The following is a 19,966-nucleotide window of genomic DNA, read 5'->3' as shown; positions in this document are numbered from 1 at the left end:
CCATCCTTCCGAGGTCGGTCAAATGAGTACCCAGCTTGCTGGGCGGGGGGGGGGGGGAGGGTGGAAAAGCGTAGAGGACTGGGGAAGGCAATGGCAAAGCACCCGGTAAAAAGTCTGCCATGAAAACATAGAGAAAGCAACGTCACCCCAGAGTCGGAAACGACTGGTGCTTGCACAGGGGACCTTTCCTTTCCTTTCCTGCAGCACTGAAACGGTTAAACCCACAGAACTGATTCCTAGAGAGGCTGAGCGCAAGGAGGGGGGGGTCGGAAAAAAAGGGGGGGAAGGGTTCACTTTTGAATGAAGGAAGAGAACGGGAAGGTCTTCAGATAAGCCACAGCAAGAAAAAAGACTTGCCGCAGCCGGATCGCGGGAAGGTTTCCTGCGAAGGGAGTCACTGGGGGATAAGAACAAAATTGGAGTCCAGGCGGTACTTTTAAGACCAACGCAGTTTTCTTCAAGGTATAAGCTTTTGTGCGCAGGCACAATTGCTTGGAGAGATCTTGGACGGGAGGAAGGCGGGGCTGGGAGCCTTCTCGGCTACGGTTGTCATAGGGTTGCCAACTCCCGGATGGCAAATTCCTGGACATTTGGGGAGGTTGAATTCTGGGAAAGGCCACTTTTGGGCACTGGGGACCAAAACCTGAGATGGGAACAATGCCCTAGAGCAGAAGTGTCAAACATGGAGTTTTGGGGCCAAATTAGGCCCCCAGAGGGCTTCTATCAGGCCCCCAAGCAACTGGCTATCATCTGCTTCCTTTTCCCTATATCTTGCTTCCTTCTGCATAACAGCTTGCTTTGCAAGGCTTGCTCAATCTCACAGCAGCAGTACAGAGCAAAACTTCTATTTTCTCTGTTGGCTGAGGCTCCTCCCTTGGAGAGGAAGGGAGGGGAGGCAGAACCTGTTTTTCCAGGCTCTCTCAATCGCACAGTGGAGCTACTGAACCCAGCCTCTATTGGTTGAGGCTCCTCCCCCTCCCCCATCCCCATTCCCCTGGGGAAGGAAGGAAAGAGCCAGAGCTTTCTGTGCCCAGTTCCCTGGATCCCTTGGGAGAAATACAAAGAAAGCAACTTAAGATATTTTAAGTATGTTTTAAGTTTGTCTGTGTCCTTTATAAAGTTTATATCTCTGCTACCTAATCTTACATAGGTACACACATGGCCTGGCCTGCCATGGCCCGACCCCAAAATGGCCCAACCCAGCCCAACAAGGCCTCATTTATGTCAGATCCGGCCCTCAAAACAAATGAGTTTGACACCCCTGCCCTAGAGTCCTTTCTCCAATGCTACAATTTTCTGGAGGTGCTGCTGGTTGGAAAGCCGTAATAATGGAAGAACTTGAGGCCCCACAGAAATGTTTTCAACCCAGTTAGGCACCAGTTTTGCTATGCTATGTAAGTGGAATTTGTGCATGGAGGTGGGGTGGTAATGTCTTTCAGTACAAGAATACAAGTTGATGACTACAAGTGAACTTGTACAAATACAAGTTGATGGGGTGTGAACTGGCAGAGACTGACCAAGAGAGAGATCTTGGGGTCATGATAGATAACTCACTGAAAGTGTCAAGACAGTGTGCGTTTGCAATAAAAAAGGCCAACGCCATGCTGGGAATTATTAGGAAGGGAATTGAAAACAAATCAGCCAGTATCATAATGCCCCTGTATAAATCGATGGTGCGGTCTCATTTGGAGTACTGTGTGCAGTTCTGGTCGCCGCACCTCAAAAAGGATATTATAGCATTAGAGAAGGTGCAGAGAAGGGCAACTAGAATGATTAAAGGGCTGGAGCACTTTCCCTATGAAGAAAGGTTGAAACGCTTGGGACTCTTTAGCTTGGAGAAACGTCGACTGCGGGGTGACATGATAGAGGTTTACAAGATAATGCATGGAATGGAGAAAGTAGAGAAAGAAGTACTTTTCTCCCTTTCTCACAATACAAGAACTCGTGGGCATTCGATGAAATTGCTGAGCAGACAGGTTAAAGCGGATAAAAGGAAGTACTTCTTCACCCAAAGGGTGATTAAAATGTGGAATTCACTGCCACAGGAGGTGGTGGCGGCCACAAGTATAGCCACCTTCAAGAGGGGTTTAGATAAAAATATGGAGCACAGGTCCATCAGTGGCTATTAGCCACAGTGTATGTGTGTATATAACATTTTTTGCCACTGTGTGACACAGAGTGTTGGACTTGATGGGCCGTTGGCCTGATCCAACATGGCTTCTCTTATGTTCTCTTATGTTCTTAAAGTTTAAAAGTAGCCAAGGTCAAAATGGGTAGCCGTTTTAGTCTGTCACAGCAGAAAAGAGCAAGGCTAGCAACATTTGTGGCAAAACAGGAGCTTTCCTGAGTTACTGCTCAGTTCTTCAGATACAACTAGAATGTGAGTCTACCTGTCCTTTTATACGACATCGTTCTCCAAGGTATAAAGATGAACTCGCATTCTAGCTGTATCTGAAGAAGTGAGCAGTGACTCAGGAAAGTGTCTATCCTGCCAGAGATTGTGTTAGTCTCTAAAGTGCTACTGGACTCTTGCTCTTTTCTAATGCGTGCATCTGACATTCTTTTGCTGGTCCTTTTCAGCTGCAAACAACAACAAAAAAGCAGGCCTTTTTTTTTTGTTGGATGAGTAAAAATGGGGCATGGGGGAAGAGAACTCCTGCCTGCACTGGAATCTAAAATCATAGAATCAAACAGCTGGAAGGGACCTCCAGGGTCATCTAGCCCAACCCCCTGCACAACGCAAGAAACTCACAAATACCTCCCTCTTTGTTCACAGGATCTTCATTGCTGTCGGGTGGCCATCTAGCCTCTGCTTAAAAACCTCCCGGGGAAGGAGAGCCCACCACCTCCCAAGGAAGCCTGTTCCACTGAAGAACCGCTCGAACGGTCAGGAAGTTCTTCCTAATGTTGAGCTGGAAACTCTTTTGATTTAATTTCAACCCATTGGTTCTGATCCTTCCTTCTAGAGCCACAGAAAACAATTCCACACCATCCTCTATATGGCAGCCTTTCTCTGTATGGCAACCCTCTCTATATGACACCGTCTTCTCTATGACAGCCCTACGACAGCTGTCTGGCACTCTAGGCAAGGTTAACTTCTGCCCCCCCCCCTGCACTGATGACATCACCGAGACACATGGGGACGCACCCAGTTCAGTGCCCCCAGAAGGCCAGCGCCCTAGGCCGTCACCTAGTTTGTCTAGTGGCAGGGCCAGCCCTGATCCGGAGACCCAAATGCAGGGCTTTTTTTTGTAGCAGGAACACCTTTGCATATTAGGCCACACCCTCTTGATGTAGCCAGTCCTCCTGGAGCTTACAGTAGGCGTCCTAAGAACACTCTAAGCTCTTGGAGGATTGGCTACGTCAAGGTGTGTGGCCTAATATGCAAAGGAATTCCAGCTACAAAAAAAAGCCCTGCACAGATGCATTCCCAATGTGGGGCTGGGGCTGCCAGCTGGCAATCCTAGGCCCGCCCAGCACAGGGAAGGAAAGCCTTTTTAAAAAATGGTTATGAAGGTGCAGAGGGAAATGCCAGCAAAGAGCATGGAAACACCCCCAACCCCCACCCATCACAGCACAAGGTGGTCCCCTCTGACAGGCAGGTGGGCGGAGCATGCTGATGTGGCCACACCCCTGGTATCAGCCTCCCACAGACACAAGGCCACATAGACATCCATCACAGTGCAGATCCTGGTGTGAGTGAGCGGACCCCTGGTGGAAACAAACCAGGGTATTAGCCACAGCTTATTGTTGGAACTCTCTGTCTGAGGCAGTGATGATCTGTATTCTGGGTGCTTTTGGGGGGGGACAAGAGTGGGAGGGCTTCTAGTGTCCTGGCCCCACTGGTGGACCTCCTGATGGCACTTGGGGTTTTTTTGGCCACTGTGTGACACAGAGTGTTGGACTGGATGGGCCATTGGCCTGATCCAACAGGGCTTCTCTTATGCTCTTATGTGACACAGAGTGTTGGATTGGATGGGCCATTGGCCTGATCCAACATGGCTTCTCTTATGTTCTCATGTTCTTAAGGAATGCCACAGATTTGGGTTTGAGTAACTACCCACGGCAGTGATTTGCAAAGTGCAGGGCTGGATTAACAATTAGGCCATCTAGGCACTGACCTATGGATCCCCACACCTTTAGGGGCCCCAGGCTGGCTTTCCGCCCCTATTTCCTCCCTGCTTGCAGCCCTCCCAGCCTGCACACACAGCCAGCATCTGAGCCAATCTTTGTCCGACTTGCCTGGTGCGGTTGCTGCTTAGCATCCTTGCCAAGTTTGCCTCTCTGCCTCTCCCCTGCAGCTTTGTCAAAGGGACTTTTGAGAAGGTTCTTTCAGGCTGCAGTGGGGGCCACGGGTGGTGGGGCGGGCTCTCTGACTCTGAGATAATTTGTGAGGGGGCCCCTGAGATTTCGACTGCCTAGGGGCCTCCACAGGGTTTAATCCCGCACTGGCAAAGTGGATGCCCAGGGGAGGAACACAGCTGTTCCAGATGCATCGCCCCTGCCCCATCACTCCACAGCTTGATTAGCAGATGTAGCCATATCATAATGCCAAATTCTCCCTCCTGCAATGGCATCCTTTTGCCAAGTGAGAGAAGTATGGACCCCCGGGGCAACACAACCGGGAGAAACCCAAGTGCACAGTGACAAGAGGCATGGGTTCAGGTCTTGCTAAGGTTGGCTTCCCAATCCCCAGGTCCTAGTGGGGGATCCCCCAGTTTTACAGGCTTCCCCCCGCCTCCAGCCAGCTGGCTGGTGGGGAAGCCCCATCCCCATAGCCACCATGTACCTCTTGATCTCAGGCAGGTTTAGAAACCTGCAAACAGGTCCCATTTTAAAATGTGTGTGCTTCTTTAAATGTGTGTGCCTTTGAAGTTGAGCAGGAAGCAGGTAACAGGAAGCACTTCATGGGGAAGGGTCAGCAGCAGCTTCAGTTTGTTTTGCTTTCATTTTCAGAGCAAGTAACCAGACCCAGTAAGTGTGTGTGTGTGTGTGTGTAAGAGAGAGAGAAGGAGGGAGGGTTGCCAATCCCCAGGTGGGGGCAGGGGATTCCCCGGTTTGGAGGCCCTCCCTGTCAAGCATGCGGTTTCAATGACGAGTCGGGTTTGATACAAGACTACGTTTATTGATAGACCGATACTTTCAGTGTAATAGATTCTTGAGAGTGATGCTACAGATACATTGATACAATACTTTTAAGGCTAATTTCAAAAGGATTCCAAAAGGTGGGGGCAAGGGATGCGCTCTCACACATAAACTATCATAAATGTCTACATTCTCATGGCGTTATCAGGACTCTGTCCTTGCTTTCCGCAGATGTGTCGCACTCCCTAACAGGAATGTATGGGAAGGTGCTGATTACTTTTTCTCCAGTTAGTTTGGTTTCTCTCTACTTCTACTTTGCAAGCAATAAAGCAAGAAGGGGGAGGGGAAAGAATAACAGAGCTAACAGACCTTGGTCCTCCATGATATTTCACTGACCAGTTTTATGGAGGACCCTAAAACAATCAATTACCAATGGAATTTTACCATGCTTGACACTCCCCTGCTTTAGAATGCCTTAGAAAGCAGGGAGGGGGGAGGGAAATGTCTACTGGGCACTCTGTTGTTCCCTATGGAGAATGATTCCCATAGGGAATAATGGGAAATTGATCCGCTGCTGTCTGGGGGGGTGTTCTTTGAGATAGAGGCACCAAATTTGCAGCATAGCATCTGATGCCTTTCTTCAAAATACCTTCCAAGTTTCAAAAGGATTGGACCATGGGGGCCAATTCTATGAGCCCCCCAAAAAGGTGCCCCTATCTATTATTTATAATGGAGGGAAGGCATTTAAAAGGTGTGTGGTCCCTTTCAATGCAATGGCCAGAACTCCCTTTGGAGTTCAATTGTACTTGTTCCAACCTTGCTTCTAGCTCCACCCCCAATGTCTCCTGGCCCCACTTCCAAAGTCCCCAGATATTTCTTGAATTGGACTTGGCAACCCTATGCTAAGGGGAAATACCAGCAACAACAGAAAGCTTGCCATTTGGTGGTTAGGACTAGGAAGCCCAGAAAGGAGTCCCGGATGGGATCAAATGTGAAGATTCATTCCTGCTGATTGGATGGCCCTAATGCCGAGCATTTGGGCTGGTCTTCTCCCCCACCTCCCAGAAGTAGGGATGCCAGAAAGAACCTAGAGAGCATTGCAAATTGCATCTAATCTCCAGACTACAGAGATCAATTTGTGTTCAATTTGTGATCAATTTGCAGAAAATGGCTGCTATAGAGGGTGGACTCTATGCCATTATACCCTCCCCTCCCCAGACTCCAGCCCCAAATTTTCAGAAATTTCCCAACCCAGAATGAACTTTGTTCATTTGGCAGAGTTTGTTGTCTCCTCTGGTTCCTCTTCATCCCAGCGGCCCTTGGGTGATCGTCTTTCCTGATACACCAAGTAGCCATCCAAAGTTGTTCAAGGACGGGACTTAGATTTTTTCCTGAAAGAGGCTGGACTCTGGAAAACAGTTTTAAAATTCACTCCCTCCTACTGTGGGGCTTGATTGGAATAGAACAAGTGCTGAACAGGACGACCAAAAATTATTTTCTCAAACCACCCTATAAAAACTTGAGAACCAGGAGAGCCGCTCTCATTCTGAGTACAGGGAGAAAAACTTGAAATGCTCAGCCATTTCATGTTTTCCCCTGGGTCCTAGGCTCAGAGCATGTACATTTTTAGGTTATATTTTTAGTTTCTGCCATGATCTTGCTTCTGCTTGATATTTTATTTTAAAAATTGCATGGCCAAATTCCAGAATCCCCCCAATTTTTCCATTTTAAGGGAAGGGGGAGTTTTGGGACCAATCATGGGTAAGTTATAGAGCTCTACAAACTCAAGGAACTCTGGTTTTGCAGAGAACTATTGGTTTTAACACACACACATTGGAGCCCCTAATGTGGGGCTCTAATGGAATAGTTCTGTTACCTGGCATTACAAATGAGTTTGGCACCACTGGGTCAGGGATCACCAGTCTCTCTTGTCCTTTTGGGGCTCCAGTTTACCTTAAGAATTAGCCCTTTGGACAGACTGAGCCGAGTTCATGAGAAGCTAAGCTGGTAACATCCTTAAAGAGCCAAACAGAGACACTTAACTTTCCCAAAGAACTATGGAGGCATATCTCAAATAGCTTGGTCTGTACTCAGTGTTCCCTCTAAGCTGTATTAGTGTGAGCTTGCTCAGAGTTTTTTAGCCTCCAGCTCACACATTTTTGTCTTAGCTCAGGAAAAATGGCTCCAGAGCAAACTAATATATATGTGGTAAGCTCACCACTTTAATGCCAGTGCTTCACAAAGTAGGATTTTTGCTCACAAGACTCCACAGCTTAGAGGGAGTATTGTCTTTAATATAGGAAAATGTTCTTAAACCTGGCCTACAAACCACAAGAAGCCTTTTTATTCTAATCTACCACACAATTTTCATGTGTCTCCTATGGAAGTTTGTGATGTTCTGTGGTGTATCTCCATCCTCTTTGTTTTCCATGTGACTGTCTGTGTCTCTCCTTCCCCCCCTTCATAGCCAAATGATAGAAAGCATCTTACCACAGTCAAAGGTGACCCAAGAGAAGGGGAAAGAGATGGAAGAGCAGAATCCAGACACACCTGCAACTGGCAACACAGCAAGGAGAGTCCCCCATCTCACCCAAGCTGGGAGTGGTGTTGAATTCTGGGAAAGCCCAATGCCATATATTGGTGATCAATTCACTGCAATCACAGATGTACATTGCCGTCATTTCAGGCAATTCCGCTATCGTGAGGCTGATGGGCCTCGAAAGGTTTGCAGCCAGCTCTATGGACTTTGTAGCCAGTGGCTGAAGCCAGAGAAGCAGACCAAGAAGCAGATCCTGGACCTGGTGATCCTGGAGCAGTTCCTGGCCATCCTGCCCCAGGAAATTCAGTGCTGGGTCAGAGGATGTGAGCCGGAGACCAGTTCCCAGGCGGTGGCCCTGGCCGAAAGTTTCCTCCTGAGTCAGGCAGAGGAGAAGAGGCAGGCAGAACAGGTGAGAGGATTCCCTCCAGATATGTCCAGTTCAAGCAACCATATCTGACCTTATCCTAAGATTTCCTTGAGAGATATTTCACCAAGTGTTAATCATCCAAGTTGAAGTTTTCATGGCCTCCTTCAGCAGCTCTGTTACTAGAAGGGTGATCATATAGAAGATGGTGTGTTCTTTTCTGTTGCTCCAGAAGGCTGGATGAGAACCAATCAATGTGTTGAAATTAAATCAGAAGAGTTTTTGGTGTAGTGGTTAAGTGCACAAACTCTTATCTGGGGGAACCGGGTTTGATTCCACACCTCCCCTTGCAGCTGCTGAAATGGCCTTGGGTCAGCCATAGCTCTGGCAGAGGTTGTCGTTGAAAGGGCAGCTTCTGGGAGAGCTCTCTCAGCCCCACCCACCTCACAACGTGTCTGTTGTGAGGGAGGAAGGTAAAGCAGATTGTGAACCGCTCTGAGATTCTGGATATAAATGAGACTCTGGATACGAATCCAATGCCATCTTTATCATCTTCTAAACATTAGGAAGAACTTTCTGACAGGGCAGTTCCTCTGTGGAACAGGCTTCCTCGGGAGGTGGTGAGCTTTCACTCTTCAGAGGTTTTCAAACAGAGGCTAGATGGACATCTGACAGCAGTGCTGATTCTGTGAACTTAGGCAGATCATGACGAAGAAGATACTGGATTTATATCCCGCCCTCCACTCCGAAGAGTCTCAGAACGGCTCACAATCTCCTTTACCTTCCTCCCCCACAACAGACACCCTGTGAGGTGGGTGGGGCTGGAGAGGGCTCTCACAGCAGCTGCCCTTTCAAGGACAACCTCTGCCAGAGCTATGGCTGACCCAAGGCCATTCCAGCAGGTGGAAGTGGAGGAGTGGGGAATGAAACCCGGTTCTTCCAGATAAGAGTTTGTGGCTTGGAAGTCACACGTGGCTCTCGAGGCCCCCGCCGCCATGTTGGCCAGCTTGGAGAAAGCATTTGTCAGTTTAAATCACGTCTCCAAGCCAAGCCAGCCAGTGGCTTGGAGAATGCATTTACAGTTTACAGTTGCTTTATATCCACCTCTCTCTACCCCCATCTGTTTGCCTTCCTGCCTTCCTTGCAGCTGTCAAACATGTGACAGTCATAAGAACATAAGAGAACCCTGTTGGATCAGGCCAGTGGCCCATCCAGTCCAACACTCTGTGTCACGCAAGAACATAAGAAAAGCCATGTTGGATCAGGCCAATGGCCCATCCAGTCCAACACTCTGTGTCACATAAAAACATAAGAGAAGCCATGCTAGATCAGGCCAATGGCCATCCAGTCCAACACTCTGTGTCACATAAAAACATAAGAGAAGCCCTGTTGGATCAAGCCAGTGGCCCATCCAGTCCAACACTCTGTGTCACAGAAGAACATAAGAGAAGCCCTGTTGGATCAGGCCAATGGCCCATCCAGTCCAACACTCTGTGTCACATAAAAACATAAGAGAAGCCATGCTGGATCAGGCCAATGGCCATCCAGTCCAACACTCTGTGTCACATAAAAACATAAGAGAAGCCCTGTTGGATCAGGCCAATGGCCCATCCAGTCCAACACTCTGTGTCACATAAAAACATAAGAGAAGCCATGCTGGATCAGGCCAATGGCCATCCAGTCCAACACTCTGTGTCACATAAAAACATAAGAGAAGCCCTGTTGGATCAAGCCAGTGGCCCATCCAGTCCAACACTCTGTGTCACAGAAGAACATAAGAGAAGCCCTGTTGGATCAGGCCAACGGCCCATCCAGTCCAACACTCTGTGTCACATAAAGACATAAGAGAAGCCCTGTTGGATCAAGCCAGTGGCCCATCCAGTCCAACACTCTGTGTCACAGAAGAACATAAGAGAAGCCCTGTTGGATCAGGCCAATGGCCCATCCAGTCCAACACTCTGTGTCACATAAAAACATAAGAGAAGCCATGCTAGATCAGGCCAATGGCCCATCCAGTCCAACACTCTGTGTCACATAAGAACATAAGAGAAGCCGTGCTGGATCAGACCAATGGCCCATCCAGTACAACACTCTGTGTCACATAAGAACATAAGAGAAGCCATGCTGGATCAGGCCAATGGCCCATCCAGTCCAACACTCTGTGTCACATAAGAACATAAGAGAAGCCATGCTGGATCAGGCCAATGGCCCATCCAGTCCAACACTCTGTGTCACATAAGAGAAGCCATGCTGGATCAGGCCAATGGCCCATCCAGTCCAACACTCTGTGTCACATAAGAGAAGCCATGCTGGATCAGGCCAATAGCCCATCCAGTCCAACACTCTGTGTCACATAAGAGAAGCCATGCTGGATCAGGCCAATGGCCCATCCAGTCCAACACTCTGTGTCACATAAAAACATAAGAGAAGCCATGCTGGATCAGGCCAATAGCCCATCCAGTCCAACACTCTGTGTCACATAAGAACATAAGAGAAGCCATGCTGGATCAGGCCAATGGCCCAACCAGTCCAACACTCTGTGTCACATAATAGAAGCCATGCTGGATCAGGCCAAGGGCCCATCCAGTCCAACACTCTGTGTCACATAAGAGAAGCCATGCTGGATCAGGTCAATGGCCCATCCAGTCCAACACTCTGTGTCACATAAAAACATAAGAGAAGCCATGCTGGATCAGGCCAATAGCCCATCCAGTCCAACACTCTGTGTCACATAAGAACATAAGAGAAGCCTTGTTGGATCAGGCCAGTGGCCCATCCTGTCCAACACTCTATGTCACATAAGAAAATAAGAGAAGCCATGCTGGATCAGGCCAATGGCCCATCCAGTCTAACACTCTGTGTCACATAAGAGAAGCCATGCTGGATCAGGCCAATGGCCCATCCAGTCCAACACTCTGTATCACATAAGAACATAAGAGAAGCCATGCTGGATCAGGCTAGTGGCCCATCCAGTCCAACACTCTGTGTCACACAGTGGCCAATATATGTGTGTGTGTATACACACGCACACACACACACACATATATATATAGCCACTGATGGACCTCTGCTCTATATTTTTTATCCAATCCCCACAAGTCATGTTTTGTGTCTCTCAAACATCTGACGTTTATTCTATGTGGCTCTTACATTAAGCAAGTTTGGCCGCCCCTGGGCTAGATGACCCTGGATGTTCCTTCCAGCTCTGTGATTTTATGATAACTTAGCAGGGCTGCTGATGGAAGGTTGCAGAGTCTAGCAGTGGGGCAGAATCCATTTCTTGGCCTCTTTTTCATTCTCTTACCCCTCTCCCTCACTGCTGTTTCAGATGTGGGCACCATCTGTGAAGAAAGAAGCAACATTCCCTGAGGTGGAAGGAGTTTCCTTGGAGCAAGGGCAGAGGGCGCAGACCCAAGATGCCCTCTCCTCTGGTAAGGTCTCTTTGTGCCTGGGCGTGTTTGGGGCATGCCCATGAGGTTGCTGGGTAGAGACCTCAGGCCAGGAGAAGAATTAAATTCTTCTTCACACAAGGCAGAGATAATTTGTGGCCCTAGATGTCCATTAACTGTGATGCCTCTTAAAAGGAATTCAGCTGAATTCATTGAAGGCAATTCCTCCCCTTAATTAGAATATCCATACCCAGGGTGTTTTTTGTAGCAGGAACTCCTTTGCATATTAGGCCACACACCCCTGATGTAGCCAGTCTTCTTGGAGCTTACAGTAGGCCCTGTACTAAAAGCCCTTGTTGGAGGAGTGGCTACATCAAGGGCGTGTGTCCTAATATGCAAAGGAGTTCCTGCTACAAAAAAAGCCATACCTTCTTTCCGTAAGAGGAACTCAGGGTGGCTCAAAAAAGAAAAAGTAGCTAAAGCTGGGCAGAGCTATTCAGCCTGGTTAATAAAGGAAGCCTCCACCTTTTGGGCCAGCAGCCCTCTGAAAACCAGTTCCTAGGAGGCAATAACAATGGGAATATTTGACTTGCATGCCCAGGGGTGGAATTCTAGCAGGAGCTCCTTTGCATATTAGGCCACACACCTCTGATGTAGCCAATCCTCCAAGAGCTTACAAGGCTCTTTTTTTGTAAGCTCTTGCAGGATTGGCTACATCACGTGGGTGTGGCCCAATATGCAAAGGAGCTCCTGCTAGAATTACACCCCTCTGTATGCCTATGCTTATAGGGGCATCTGATAGGCCGCTGGGAGAATCAAGCTGCTGGATTAGGGAGAATTAAGGGAAAGATGAACCATGTATGCATTTACTAAGTAATCAATGGTACAGAAATTTCATAGAAAATTCAATAAAGTTTATCCAAACTCAATGCTTAGAATTCTAACAATAAAGTGCTTGTGCCTAATAAACCAACGTATAGTCCAGGGGTGGTCAATCTGCAGCTTGGGAGCCACATGTGGCTCTCAAAACCTTCACTGCCCCATTGGAGAAGGCATTTGTCTCTTTAAATCACTTCTCCAACCCAAGCTAGCTGGCGGCCTGGAGAATGCATTCAAATTTAAAGTTGCTTTCTTTCCACCTCTCCCTCCCCATCTTCCTCCCTCCCTCCTGTCCTGCGGCTCTCGAACATCTCATGTTCATATCTCATGGCTCTCAAACATCTGACATGTATTCTATGTGGCTCTTCAATCAAGCAAGTTTGGCCACCCCTGGTGTAGTCCATAAGAAATGCAATGTGCAGTAGAATCAACAGAAGAATGATTTGAAAACCATCTCAAATTAGGAATGGCAGGCTATGGCCCAGCACCCCAGGAGCTTTGGGGAGGGGCTTTGGGAGGGGCTTGGAAAAGATACTGTGGACAATTCTGGTCACCACACCTCAAAAAGGATATTATAGCATTGGAAAAAGTCCAGAAAAGGGCAACTAGAATGATTAAAGGTTTGGAACCTTCCCTATGAAGAAAGGTTAAAACGCTTGGGGCTCTTTAGCTTGGAGAAATGTCGACTGCGGGGTGACATGATAGAGGTTTACAAGATTATGCATGGGATGGAGAAAGTAGAGAAAGAAGTACTTTTCTCCCTTTCTCACAATACAAGAACTCGTGGGCATTCAATGAAATTTCTGAGCAGTCGGGTTCGAATGGTTAAAAGGAGGTACTTCTTCACCCAAAGGGTGATTAATATGTGGAATTCACTGCCACAGGAGGTGGCAGCTACAAGCATAGACAGCTTCAAGAGGGGAATGGATAAGCATATGGAGCAGAGGTCCATCAGTGGCTATTGGCCACAGCTTATTGTTGGATCTCTCTGTTTGGGGCGAGTGATGCTCTGTATTCTTGGTGCTTGGGGGATGGGGGGCAAAGTGGAAGGGCTTCTAGCCCCACTTGTGAACCTCCTGATGGCAGTTGGGTTTTTTTTTTTTTTTTGGCCACTGTGTGACACAGAGTGTTGGACTGGATGGGCCATTGGCCTGATCCAACATGGCTTCTCTTATGTTCTTATGTGACACAGAGTGTTGGACTGGATGGGCCATTGGCCTGATCCAACAGGTCTTCTCTTATGTTCTTATGTGACACAGAGTGTTGGACTGGATGGGCCATTGGCTTGATGCAACAGGGCTTCTCTTATGTTCTTATGTGACACAGAGTGTTGGACTGGATGTGCCATTGGCCTGATCCAACAGGGCTTCTCTTATGTTCTTAGATATGGTGTCATGCTGATGTGTCTCGCTGAAAACACAGTTGTGACATTAGTATGCCAACAGACGCTCTGAAGCTCACCAATATTACCCTAGAGGAGGGGTGGCCAAACTGTGGCTCAGGAGCCACATGTGGCTCTTTCACATATATTATGTGGCTCTCCACCACTCCATCGGCCAGGCTAGAGAAGGCATTTCAAACTCCTGGGAAGGGGGTGCGTGAAGCAGGGAAGAAACAAGCAAACAGAATAGGAAGTCATGACAAACAGCCTCCCTCCCTCCTTTGTCTCACTAACCGGAGAAGCAGGTTTGATTTCCCACGCCTCCACTTGCACCTGCTGGAATGGCCTTGGGTCAGCCACAGCTCTCGTAAGAGTAGCCCTTGAAAGGGTAGCTGCTGTGGGAGCCCTCTCAGCCGCACCCACCTCACAGGGTGTCTGTTCTGGGTGTGGGGAGGAAAAAGGAGATTGTGACTGCTCTGAGATTCAGAGTATAGGGCGGGATATAAATCCAATATCATCATCATCTTTTTCTCCTTCTCCTTCTCCTCTTCCTCCTTCTCCTTTTTAACAGGCAATGGAGAGATGCTGTTGAGCCCTCATCTTTTCAGAAGTGTGGAAACAGCTGCTGCACCTCCAGTCGAGGTAGGAGAGATCAGAGGGGAAAAAACTGCCCCTCTACTTTCTCAGGGGTTTTTTTTTTTTTTTTTGCTCCTGCAGTTTCTACAAGGTGCCGGGGGGAAAGGGGCCCTGAACATGGCTCCCTGTACCCATGCCAGGCCACGCATCTCTGTGCCCTCCCAGACTACTCCCTTACGGTGCACAATCTCCGCCTGACATGATCTCTGATGAGAGAACCTGCTTCTTCTTCCAGTGCCCCTTTTCCATTGAGGAGGTGTCCATCCATTTCACCGAGGCAGAGTGGGCCCTGCTGGATCCAGGGCAAAGAGCTCTCTACAGGGAAGTCATGCTGGAGAACTATGGGAATGTGGCATTTCTGGGTAAGGATCATTCTAAGGTGCAAATTCCTGCCATTGGAATGAATCATGAATCAAAATGTTGAACAGCGATACACCATTTCTGGGCCTGCCCTGCTACTTCTCCAGGGCAACTGGTGGCAGAGTTGTGGCCATCATCCAATCCAGAAAAGGTGTCTTGGCCAGTGGTCCCTCTAAGCTGAGTTTGCGTTAGCTAGCTAGCTCACGGGTTTTTAGTCTCCAGCTCACACATTTTTGTCTTAGCTCAGGAAAGATGGCCTCGGAGCACAGCAATTTACGCAGTAGTTCACAACTTTAATGCCAGTAGTTCACAGCTTTAATACCAGTAGCTCACAGATTTTTGCTCACATTGGTCTTGGCCTGAGGCAAAGGGGATGAGAGGCCCTCAGAAAGACTCTGGAAGGAGCCAGTCCTGTTTCTCTATTGCTGACTTTTGCCATATGCTCTTCGCCCTGGATGAGATTGCAAACATCTGCTCTACCTGTGATCTGGAAATGATCTTAACAGAAACCCAAGCCTTGGCCCCCCTGGATGACTACTCTTTGTACCAAGTTATATTAGCGTGGCATGAGTATAAAATTAGCATGGCTTCCCTGTGGTCTGCAGAAGAAGAAGTAGATATTGGATTTATATCCCGCCCTCCACTCTGAATCTCAGAGTCTCAGAGCGGCTCACAATCTCCTTTATCTTCCTCCCCCGCAACAGACACCCTGTGAGGTGGGTGGGGCTGGAGAGGGCTCTCACAGCAGCTGCCCTTTCAAGGACAACCTCTGCCAGAGCTATGGCTGACCCAAGGCCATTCCAGCAGCTGCAAGTGGAGGAGTGGGGAATCAAACCCAGTTCTCCCAGATAAGAAGAAGAAGAAGAAGAAGATATTGGATTTATATCCCGCCCTCCACTCTGAATCTCAGAGTCTCAGAGCGGCTCACAAACTCCTTTATCTTCCTCCCCCACAACAGACACCCTGTGAGGTGGGTGGGTCTGAGAGGGCTCTCACAGCAGCTGCCCTTTCAAGGACAACCTCTGCCAGAGCTATGACTGACCCAAGGCCATTCCAGCATCTGCAAGTGGAGGAGTGGGGAATCAAACCCAGTTCTCCCAGATAAGAAGAAGAAGAAGAAGATATTGGATTTATATCCCTTCCTCCACTCTGAATCTCAGAGTCTCAGAGCGGCTCACAATCTCCTTTATCTTCCTCCCCCACAACAGACACCCTGTGAGGTGGGTGAGGCTGAGAGGGCTTTCACAGCAGCTGCCCTTTCAAGGACAACCTCTGCCAGAGCTATGGCTGACCCAAGGCCATGCTAGCAGGTGCAAGTGGAGGAGTGGGAAATCAAACCCGGTTCTCCCAGATAAGAGTCCGTGCACTTAACCACTACACCAAACTGAAACCATATTATACATTCTGTCTCTCTTGGCTCAGGTGGTCCTTACAAATCAATCAAGGGTCCTCTTTGAGGGAATTTTCCAGAGGCTGTCAGCCCCCTCCTAATCCCCCTTCCTCCTTGTTACACAACAGGATACATGTTGTCATGATTAACCAATAACCGCATTCTTGAGTACACCTGGAACAAGATTAAGGATGTTAGCTGCAGGGAGAACATCTGCAACTCCGAGTAGGCCACTTAATAAACACATAAAGCCTGGATGTGTAGGGTGCTTTGCCTCACAGATCCTAATACTGGTTAAGATTGCGACTTTGATCTTGACCACAGTTCTGTCCTTCGAAAATAATTTCAAACTCTTTAATTTCTTTCCTTCCCACAGTATGTGCTACACAATATGTGTGGAAGAACCACATGTGGCTCCTGAGCTGCAGTTTGGCCACCCCCAATCTTGACAGTGGTTCCATTCTTCCGGAAGAAATTTTACTCTTGAATTTCTTTCTTTCTCTATATAACAGGGGTGGCCAAACTTGCTTAATGCAAAGAGACACAGAATAAATGTCAGATGTTTGAGAGCTGCAAGGAAGGAAGGAAGGAGAGCAAACAGATGGGGGAGGGAGGAGGGAATGAGAGGTGGAAAGAAAGCAACTTTAACTTCAAATGCCTTCTCCAAGCTGCCAGCTGGCTTGGCTCAGAGAAGTGATTTAAACCCTGCCAATCTCTCTCCCTCTCCCTCTCTCCCTCACCCTCTCTCCCTCTCCCTCACCCTCTCTTTCACCCTCTCTCCCTCCCTCTCCCTGAAAGAAGCCAGATGTCTAAGAGAGAATTTGGTGGAGACAAACAACAGCCTAGCATCCAAAGGAAGGCTGGAGAGCTCCTCAAGAGGATCCCAAGAGCATATTTCCTTCCCAGATCAGCTGACAGAGAGTAAGTATCCTTCACAGTATTGTCAAGGGGACAGGTAAAGAATAGACTTGGAGGATTTCTAGTTCACTTCTGAGCAACATTTGGTTTGATACAGTCCTACAGCCCTCTGGGTAAGGAGGGAGGCCTTCTGGGGACCTGAAATCTGAAAGCTTAGAAACTCCTTCTGGGCAAAAGCTCAGCAGTGACTCTTGAGGAGGTGAGGTATTCTTAAATTCTTTATATTCAGGGGAAAGTGGGGGGAATGGTTAAGATAATGCAAGCTGGACAAGGCCGAAGGGCCATCAATCCTTTCCTACTGCAGTCTCATAGATGCCTTTGGACCTTACCAGCCCTCCCAGGCGCTAACAATATCTCGCTCTTTATTCCAGCAAAGGATTGTCAGAGGAATGAGGAGGGGGAGGAACTTCATCAGCAAAAGCCAGACAGAGTAAACAATGAAGACTTGAAAGAAAACATCAGGATTCGAGGCAGACCTAAGAGAACAAAAGGTGGCCTTATGGTTGAGAAGCGAGATGGAAGAAAGCATAGTGTGCATTTCCCAAAGCATAGGATAATGAAAGCGAGTACATCCATTCAGTGTGGAAAGTACTTCCGAAATAGAACACAGCTCCTTGTGCACCAACGAATACACAAAGGGGAGAAACCTTTTGAATGTTTGGACTGTGGAAAGAAATTCAGCCAGAGTAGCCATCTTCACCGGCATAAAAGAACCCACACAGGGGAGAAACCTTTTGAATGCTCTGAGTGTGGAATGAAATTCAGTCAGAGTGGCACTCTTCAGTTGCACCAAAGAACCCACACGGGGGAGAAACCCTTCGAATGCTCAGACTGTGGAAAGAAATTCAGTAGGAGTGGCAATCTTCAACGGCATCAGAGAACCCACTCTGCAGAGAAACCCTTTGAATGCACAGTATGCGGAAAGAGATTCAGTCAGAGTGGCACTCTTCAACTGCACTATAGCACCCACACAGGGGAGAAACCTTATGAGTGCTCAGAATGTGGAAAGAGATTTAGGTTGAGTAACACTCTTCAAAAGCATCTGACTATACATACAGGGGAGAAACCTTTTGAATGCTCAGAGTGTGGAAAGAGATTTAGTCAGAGTGGCAGTCTTCAACAACATCTGACAACCCACACAGGGGAGAAACCTTTTGAATGCTCAGAGTGTGGGAAGAGATTCAGTCAGAGTTTCCATCTGCAAAAGCATCTAAGAACCCACACAGGGGAGAAACCTTTTCTGTGCTCAGTGTGTGGAAAGAAATTCAGTCAGAGTGGCACTCTTCAACTGCACCGAAGAACTCACACAGGAGAGAAACCTTTTGAATGCTTGGAGTGTGGAAAGAGATTCACTGGGAGTGGCAGTTTTCAACAGCATCAGAGAACTCATACAGGAGAGAAACCTTTCGAATGCTCAGTGTGCAGCAAGAAATTCAGTCACAGTGGCAATCTTCAACGGCATCAAATAACCCACACAGGGGAGAAAGCTTTTGAATGTTCAGTGTGTGGAAAGAGATTCAGTCAGAGTGGCACTCTTCAGCTGCACCAAAGAATCCACACAGGGGAGAAACCTTTTGAGTGCTCACAGTGTAGAAAGAGATTTACTTGGCGAGAACAACTTCAACAGCATCAAATAACCCACACAGGGCAGAAACCTTTTGAATGCTCAGACTGTGGAAAGAGATTTTGTTGGAGCAGCGCTCTTCGAAATCATGTAAGAACCCACACAGGGGAGAAGCCTTTTGAGTGCTCACAGTGTGGAAAGAGATTTACTTGGATAGACCAACTTGAACGTCATCAAATAACCCATACAGGGCAGAAACCTTTTGAATGCTCAGACTGTGGAAAGCGATTCTGTTGGAGCAGTGGTCTTCGAAAACATCTCAGAACCCATATGGGGAGAAACATTTTGAACGCTCAGAGTGTGGAAAGAGATTCAGTCGGAGTGGCCATCTTCAACTGCATCAAAGAACCCACACAAGGAGAAACCATGTAACTGCTTAGCCTATGAAAACAGCTTTTCTCCTAGTTCACACCTAAAAGACAACCACAGACCATACGAAGCACTGAAAAGATGTAAACTGTTGTAAAAAACTTGAATCTACACAGAAACCTTACCCTAACAGGGAAGAAATGTTATAAATGTCTGGACTTTGGAAAGAGCTTTGCCCATGTTCAAAACCTCAAAAAGATCCCACAGGGAAGAAAGCAAGGATGGGCAATGGGACCTGCTAATCAAAGGATTCGCCCAGGGGTGGCCAAACTGTGGCTCTTTTACACACATTGTGTGGCTCTTGAAGTCCCCACCACCCCATCGGCCCGCTTGGAGAAGGCACTTGTCTCTTTAAATCACTTCTCCAAGCCAAGCCAGCCAGTGGCTTGGAGAATTCATTTAAAGTTTCTTTTTTTCCACCTCCCCATGCATCTACCCACCCACCTATCCACCCACCTATCCACCCACCTACCCACCTACCCACCTACCCACCTACCCACCTACCTACCTACCTACCTACCTACCTACCTACCTACCTACCTACCTACCTATCTATCTATCTATCTATCTATCTATCTATCTATCTATCTATCTATCTATCTATCTATCTTCCTTCCAACATAAAACATGTCTTGTGGCTCTCAAACATCTGACCTTTATTCTATGTGGGTCTTAAGTTAAGCATGTTTTTGCCATCCCTGGATTAGCTGATCTCTTTTTTACCATCAAGGTGTCCCCCCATGGGAGAAACCTTATCAACAGAGTTGTTCTGCCAAGCCTATGATTGAGGGCAGTATAGAGGACCTAGCAGATAGGTACAGCAAGTTTTGGCCTCCCCCTCCTTCCCTTTCCCCCTGCTTTCTTTCTTCCTTCAGGTGTTTTATATTGCAACTCCATATGTTTTTTAATGTCATCTTATATTGTAAAGTGTAGATTAATTGTTCGACTGTTTTTATTATTTATTAACCAATACTCCCCCCTAAGGTGTTGAGTCTTGTGAGCAAAAGTTCTACTTTGTGAACTACTGGCATC

At 47.7% G+C, this 19,966-nt stretch overlaps 2 protein-coding genes across 3 annotated transcripts in view; one reads left to right on the top strand and one right to left on the bottom strand.

Annotated features, from left to right (window-relative positions):
* The window catches only part of LOC132571752 (zinc finger protein 436-like), a 70,309-nt gene that overhangs the window by 15,334 nt on the left and 35,009 nt on the right, over nt 1-19,966 (bottom strand). The gene's annotated exons all lie outside the window — the stretch shown is intronic.
* Nucleotides 310-19,168, top strand: LOC132571059 (zinc finger protein 345-like). 2 transcript variants are annotated; one of them, XM_060237697.1, is made up of 8 exons: nt 310-462; nt 2,777-2,886; nt 7,553-8,033; nt 11,317-11,419; nt 14,209-14,279; nt 14,509-14,635; nt 16,822-16,944; nt 17,313-19,168. In XM_060237697.1, the coding sequence occupies exons 3-8, from the start codon at nt 7,557-7,559 to the stop codon at nt 18,935-18,937; spliced, it is 2,526 nt and encodes an 841-aa protein (XP_060093680.1). In that variant the 5' UTR covers nt 310-462; nt 2,777-2,886; nt 7,553-7,556; the 3' UTR covers nt 18,938-19,168. The 2 variants fall into 2 exon arrangements, with proteins under 2 accessions (XP_060093680.1, XP_060093682.1); XM_060237699.1 differs by lacking the exons at nt 310-462; nt 2,777-2,886 and having other exon boundaries at nt 7,577-8,033; nt 16,825-16,944.

The sequence above is a fragment of the Heteronotia binoei genome, chromosome 5, assembly GCF_032191835.1.
Source record: "Heteronotia binoei isolate CCM8104 ecotype False Entrance Well chromosome 5, APGP_CSIRO_Hbin_v1, whole genome shotgun sequence".
Classification (NCBI taxonomy): domain Eukaryota; kingdom Metazoa; phylum Chordata; class Lepidosauria; order Squamata; family Gekkonidae; genus Heteronotia; species Heteronotia binoei.
Note: the sequence above shows the minus strand (reverse complement) of the source record. Positions and strands in the feature narration are given on the sequence as shown.

Excerpts from the sequence above, each read along its gene's own strand:
- LOC132571059 (XM_060237697.1), top strand. The coding sequence starts at position 7,557 with ATGATAGAAAGCATCTTACCACAGTCAAAGGTGACCCAAGAGAAGGGG. Across the intron at positions 14,280-14,508 it reads CTGCTGCACCTCCAGTCGAG|TGCCCCTTTTCCATTGAGGA; the intron begins GTAGGAGAGATC and ends TTCTTCTTCCAG. Across the intron at positions 14,636-16,821 it reads TGGGAATGTGGCATTTCTGG|AAGCCAGATGTCTAAGAGAG; the intron begins GTAAGGATCATT and ends TCTCCCTGAAAG.